The sequence below is a fragment of the Fusarium phalaenopsidis genome (genome assembly GCF_050370095.1).
Source record: "Fusarium phalaenopsidis strain FUZ10S chromosome Unknown contig_32286, whole genome shotgun sequence".
Classification (NCBI taxonomy): domain Eukaryota; kingdom Fungi; phylum Ascomycota; class Sordariomycetes; order Hypocreales; family Nectriaceae; genus Fusarium; species Fusarium phalaenopsidis.
Window position 1 is genome coordinate 185,102 of NW_028145413.1, and position 6,000 is coordinate 191,101.

Sequence of the window (6,000 nt, forward strand, 5' to 3'; positions counted from 1 at the left end):
TATAGGTTAAAAGATGCAAATTAAGATGATGAAGAGCTCAAAAAGTTTCACTGGGGGTTAATCGATCCCGATCTTCTGATAAACTCGAGATCGATAAGGGTGTGCCTTGTGGTTCAGCCTGGGGGGCTGTGTTTGTGCATAGCCTCATTCTCCTCACAAACCGGGCGACTCTGCCTGATTGCGCGATATCAATTCTTGAAAAGTAGAATACGCTTTCCAAGTAAATATATTCTCGTTCGGAATTATTGCAGTGCCCGTTCGATGCTCTTTCTCTCGCGGTCTTCTTAAGACCGTCAAACCATGAACCCTAGCCCAAAAGAACCACGTCAGCCGGCGGATGCACAATGAACACAAGCCCGAGTTTTGTTTTCTTCTTCCTACTCACCACTTTTACTACCGTTGCTGCCATCCTAGCTTCGGACACTACGAGTGGTGCCTCTTTCGCAGCCACGTCTACCTTGGAAGCATCCCCAAATGCGACTCCCACCCCAACTCCCGACGTGGCCGAGAGATGCCGCGATCAACATGTCTCCTCTATTCGAGCTATTCGAATGATCCTTATTCTCGCCGTGGTCTCAGCCCTTCATATGCCCGGGTCTCTAGTCTACCAGAAGCGGTCCCGGTTCTACAGACTGGCACCAGAAATTGGCCTGCTTGACCTAATCCCAACTCTCATTGCACTCACCCAAAGCGCCATAATACATAAAAGGTCTCCGAGGGAAGCAGTTACGGCGGTACTAATTTGTCGTTACTGCACTTCCAAGGAGGATCCATGGTGGGAGAAGCCTGAATACAAGGACAATGACGGGGCTACCCCAACAGGCACATCTGGTGGCGGTCGGTCTCTGCAAGAGGTTCTAGATCACTTGCAAGCCTTTGGGCCAGCTCGAATTCTTTACGTCACATTAGCTGTTACAACAGTTGCGGAAGCCTTCACCACCAAAACATCACTGGACCTTACCCTGCTAGTGGTATTATACGCGATTCCGCTCTTCGCGCTCGAGCTCATCTCCCTTGCTGCACTGCGTTTGAATTCCCCGCGTTCGGTCTTGGAAAGAAGCCAGGAAACAATATCTTACGCCAAATTGATTGATGAGATTCAACAACCGATACCCACCGTGGACCAGGGACTTGTCAGACAGCGACTCTATCGCGCCATCTATGTCGTGTTTTTCGTCGTACTAGGAATACCTGCAGCCCTCAGCTTGTTCTACCCTTTCTCCGTCCCCGGATTCATCTTCTTGACGTTTTCCGAGTGGCACAGCGCCAATGGAAAATGGTACATTTCATGGCTGACTTGGGTGGGATGGTTGGTATACCTGGTTGCTGTCATTCTCTCACTTTGGATTATTGCTTGGCTGCCGGCGTGGATTATGGCAAGGCCTTTCCCAGGATTTTGTACGCGATACTGCGAAAAGCGAGACCGTCTTGTGGCTTCTTTGTTGGACCGTATTTTCAGTGACAGGCCTTCCCATGTTTTTCTTGCCGACCTTTATACCATACTCAAGATCATAGTGATGGTGAGGCGCTTTGCTCTCTAGGGTATACATTATATATTATCCTAATGGCATGTCACGTTAGAGTCTAGACAAGTCAGGTCTTGCATGCCCTAGCTTTTAATTGCTGTTAGCCTCTCCCTTGAGATCCTTTGTTTAACTGCCACATTTGCATAATTTCAAGACTGATCTCATCACTTGCAGCTCCTCCCCACAGCTGATTGCGTATTAATTCATGGTTTGATAATGTGCACTAGCTTTCCATATTTTTATTTAAGCGCGCTGTTAATATCAGGGTGATACACCAGACCTGCACTTCCTATGAGCAAGCATTCTTCATAATTGTCTTTGGATGGTGATGCCTCCCCTGGTAGGTGACCTAGCAATAAGGTTAATCTACAACGGCTGCACGAAACACTGGTGTGTCGGTAAATCCACAAACATTACTCGTCACCGTTGCTAGTAAGCCCTGTTCGCGCTCTTGGCTCGCCGCTTTTCTTAGCAGCATGTGGAGCATCCAACTTAACCGTAAGTTCGATAAACTGTTAAGAGGGTAATCGTACCCGCCAGGTACAGGGTGAGAGAGGTGGAATGCCGCGGAAACGCCCTTGTTGCTCATCTCTGCTAGCGCTTGGCAGACAAGGCTAGCCTCTTGGGGTAGCGTCCGTGCTCTGTCGCGTCGATCATTTGTTGCTTCTTTTCAATTCCTCAAACGTCATCACCAAGACGAAGCTTCCCGAATCTGGCAGCATGCGCCGCTTGCCAATCAATCGCCAAGCGCCTTATCATTAAGGAGTCTTTTGAGTACGGTAGGCCAAGGGAGTCCAAGAAATGAGCCAAGTGTGTCCTCTCCTTCTGTTGTTGGCCTAACTGGATGACCCCTTGCCAGCCACAAAGGTACCGTCGTACTCTAAACCAATCACTTCGGTCTTGCTGCGCCTCCAGACCAAGGAACAATTGTCTGAGACGCGCAACCTACGACGCCCCGCATCACCCGATGGTTCTCGGCTCGAGATTGCCGGGTGGTCGGGCTAGAGGAGACGCAGCGGGACAGGGTCCAATACGAGAATGTTGGCTCTTGAGTCAAAGGATTCATCCTTCATGCGCCCTTTTTCCCAGCCAACAACGACCACGTGCTGGGTATACGAGTAGTACATAGATTACCGAGCGCTCCTTCAATGGAATACGAGCCTGAGTGACATTAGGCTTATGCATGTTGGCTATTGGCCTGTTAGGCTGCTGCCAAATAATTGGTACCAAGAAGACTGGGCATCTGAAAATCATGCAATCTCGATGAGGCTGTGCTATCCGCTCAAACCTGAGCCTGATTTCGATGCATCCGTGGTTCTCTGACTTGCATTCATTTCATTGTTTTCTCCCGCGTTGATGGAGTAGCCTCGTCGACTGCCCCCCGTCACAAAAATGCGGACATCAGTCCTCAAAGCCGTTGACCCCCTCGTTGCATTATCGGCCGCTGCCCTGGCTTCTTCGACATTAAAAGAGCACCTATCTTCGCGACGTCCAGAGCTCTTTTCCGAGCTCCTTTGCTGGGCAACGCTTCCGGTTCTGATCAAGCACACCCAACGCACACCCCCTTCAAAAGGCTCCGCGCCCACTCCTTTTGGTGATCTGGGAGCTCAGACGGCTTCATCAGGTCTGCAATGGATTGTTGCTGCTGGAATAGCAGGGGCTTCTTTTTACAGGGCCGAGTGTAGTTCCCTGGCCTTTTTTGTAAGAAGGACCCTGCGCAATCGTATTCCAACTCACTGACAAGATGCAGCCGGCCCTAACGCCACTGCTTTTCATAATCCAGAGGTATCTTGGACACAAGCCTCCTAATTTTCCAGCGTCCAATGCTTGGAACCTCTCTCCTCTGGTCAATTCAGGATGGGGAGTGACTCTAGTGGCTTCTGTTGCCGCACTCTCCTTATCGAATGGTGACCTCTTTAGGTCATTGTTGTCCAGCATTCTCGTAGCTGCTCTCCTCGTTGTCTACGGCGCTCTTACAGTCAGACCTAAAGGTGGCCTTTACCATGTTGCGCTCGTTGACATTGAGGCATCTATAATTGGAGTTTCGATACGGGTGGTGGCTCTCTTGGTGGTGGGTCTGGGGATCCAATCCGTTGCATTGGGTCTCCTTACGAGTTCTATTTCCTACGTCCTGTTCTTGGGACTTTCCAAAGCTTCATCATGGTTTTTTATGATTCAGCTTGTCAGTAATGCCCCATCATTGGATTATTTGAAATCTCTTCTGACAGCTCTAGGCCCAAAACACCTCGTGGTTGATGGCCACTACCATCGGGACTTTTGCCATCGCATCAACGAACAACCCTTTTCGACAATCATCGGAGATGCGAGCTCTATTCCATGTTATGGTGTCATTGCTTGCGCTTTGCCAAACAATTCACTTGGTTCCTGGGCAACTTAAGGGCAAATCAATTCTCTGGGGCTTTTTTCTCATCTCTCTTCTTCCCTACCTTTCCAATGTTTGGGCAATTCGAAATGCACAGCCCTCTTCGCTGAATAGCTCTGGAGAATCACTAGTGCACCCAGTTGAAGTTTTGGTTCGTCACGCAACGGAAAACTTTGAACATCTTCTCCGAAACCAATCGAGAAGCTACGAAGCCGCCAGCGATGAATATCGACGACGATACCGCCAAGAGCCGCCACCAGGCTTCGAAGCCTGGTTCAAGTTTGCCGAGTCAAATCAATCGCCAGTCATTGATGAATACGATATGATCTACGATATAGTCTCTCCGTTTTGGAAACTGAGCGGCCAGGAGGTTCTCAATGTGATGGCAAAGGTGAAGGGAACACCACGGAGCGAAGTTTGGCTCTGCGATTTCTCAGGAAAGGAAGCCAAAACCAAGTGCCAGCACCCTTACCGGACTTTCGATAGACACTACAGTCTTCTTTTCGACACCCTCTTGGGGGAGCTTCCCGGAGAGCTTCCAGACGTCAAGTTTCTAATCAACCACTTTGACGAACCGAGGGTTCTGATTCCCCCCAACCCAACAGCAAAGTTTAGTTTGACCGACATGTCGAAAAGGCCGACCTGGGAAAGGCTCAGCATTTCTTGTGTCCATTCACAGAGAAAAACTGGCAGCTCTTACCCCGAGCCTGCGGTAGAAACATTCAACATGCCGTTCGTCAAAAACCATTTCTCCGCGAAGGACCTATGCCTACACCCCGAGTACAAACATATGCACGGCTTTCTCATGAGTCCCAAAACCTTTCACCTCGTTGAGGGATTGGTGCCGATATTGTCGACAGGTGCGCCTTCAACAATGGACGACATTCTCTTTCCAAGTCCAGCATACATCGAAAAAGAGTTCCAATACGACGTCTTGACTGATGTAAAATGGGAGGGCAAGTGGAATAACTTGTACTGGGCCGGCTCAACAACAGGCGGATTTGTCTTCGATGACCAATGGCGACACCACCAACGACAGAGATTTGTAGCCTTGGCCCAGAACCTGGAGCAGAAGCCGTATTCATATCTAAGACAAAAGAACGGCATGCTTGGACGTGTATACTCGACTTTCCTCAACAGTCGGTTATTTGACGTTGCCTTCACCAGGATCTTCCAATGTGAAAGACAGTACTGCAGAGACCAGAGCACCTATCTCAACACCAAGTCTTGGGCAGACAAGGATGAGGCGCTCAGATCACGGCTCGTATTCGACACAGACGGAAACGGCATAAGCGGGCGTTACTACAAGCTCCTGGCGTCAAACTCAGTACCGTTAAAGCAGACAATCTTCCGCGAATGGCACGACGAGAGGTTGATGCCCTGGGTGCACTACGTGCCCGTCAGCCAAAGCCTGGAGGAGCTTCCGGAGCTTGTCTCTTATCTCACTTCAACGGAAGCGGGACAAAGAATAGCCAAGGCTATTGCTGAGCAGGGTAGAGACTGGTTCTCAAGATCTCTGAGGCAGGTCGACATGGCTGTTTATACCTACAGGTTACTGTTGGAACTAGCGAGGTTGCAGGATCCGAAAAGACTAGCGAGTTAAAAGATAATGAAAGATACTTAATAAGACAATTGCATGTAGGATTTGTATCTGCTTGAGAGATTGCGCGAGGCGATACACTCAAATTTAGTAACAAAATCCGAAAGTGGGTTAACCAGCCCTGCATCTTCCCGCATTTCCCAATCTTTCATCTACTTCGCTCAGTCCACCGTTCCTATATTCGCACCCCGGCTCCCTGTTTCCCTGCATGCCGTTTGGCTCACGGACCGCATCACCTCAAACGATACAGGGGTCTCAAGTCACGAGGCCAGGCTTTCCCCAATGATTAAACAGGCCTCCTCCTCTGAATTGAATGGGTACGAGAAGGGTCCTGAGGCAGCGGCGGCGTGTGGAGCATTCAACATCAACCGCCACACGTGGGGATTGTACGTGTTGACCAACTTATACAGGTCTGTGATTTGAGCCTTGATCGTTTCAACGCGATGGGCCGTCTCTTCGGCCCCGGCCCTGAGTATTTCGAGGCGTGACTG

At 49.8% G+C, this 6,000-nt stretch overlaps 1 protein-coding gene across 1 annotated transcript; it reads left to right on the top strand.

Annotated features, from left to right (window-relative positions):
• Positions 1 to 4,783: 4,783 nt before the first annotated feature.
• Positions 4,784 to 5,512, top strand: LRP88_02337 (uncharacterized protein; the record flags this gene model as incomplete). Its single annotated transcript, XM_083238989.1, has 1 exon — positions 4,784 to 5,512. The coding sequence occupies one exon, from the start codon at positions 4,784 to 4,786 to the stop codon at positions 5,510 to 5,512; it is 729 nt and encodes a 242-aa protein (XP_083104119.1).
• Between the last annotated feature and the right edge of the window lie 488 nt (positions 5,513 to 6,000).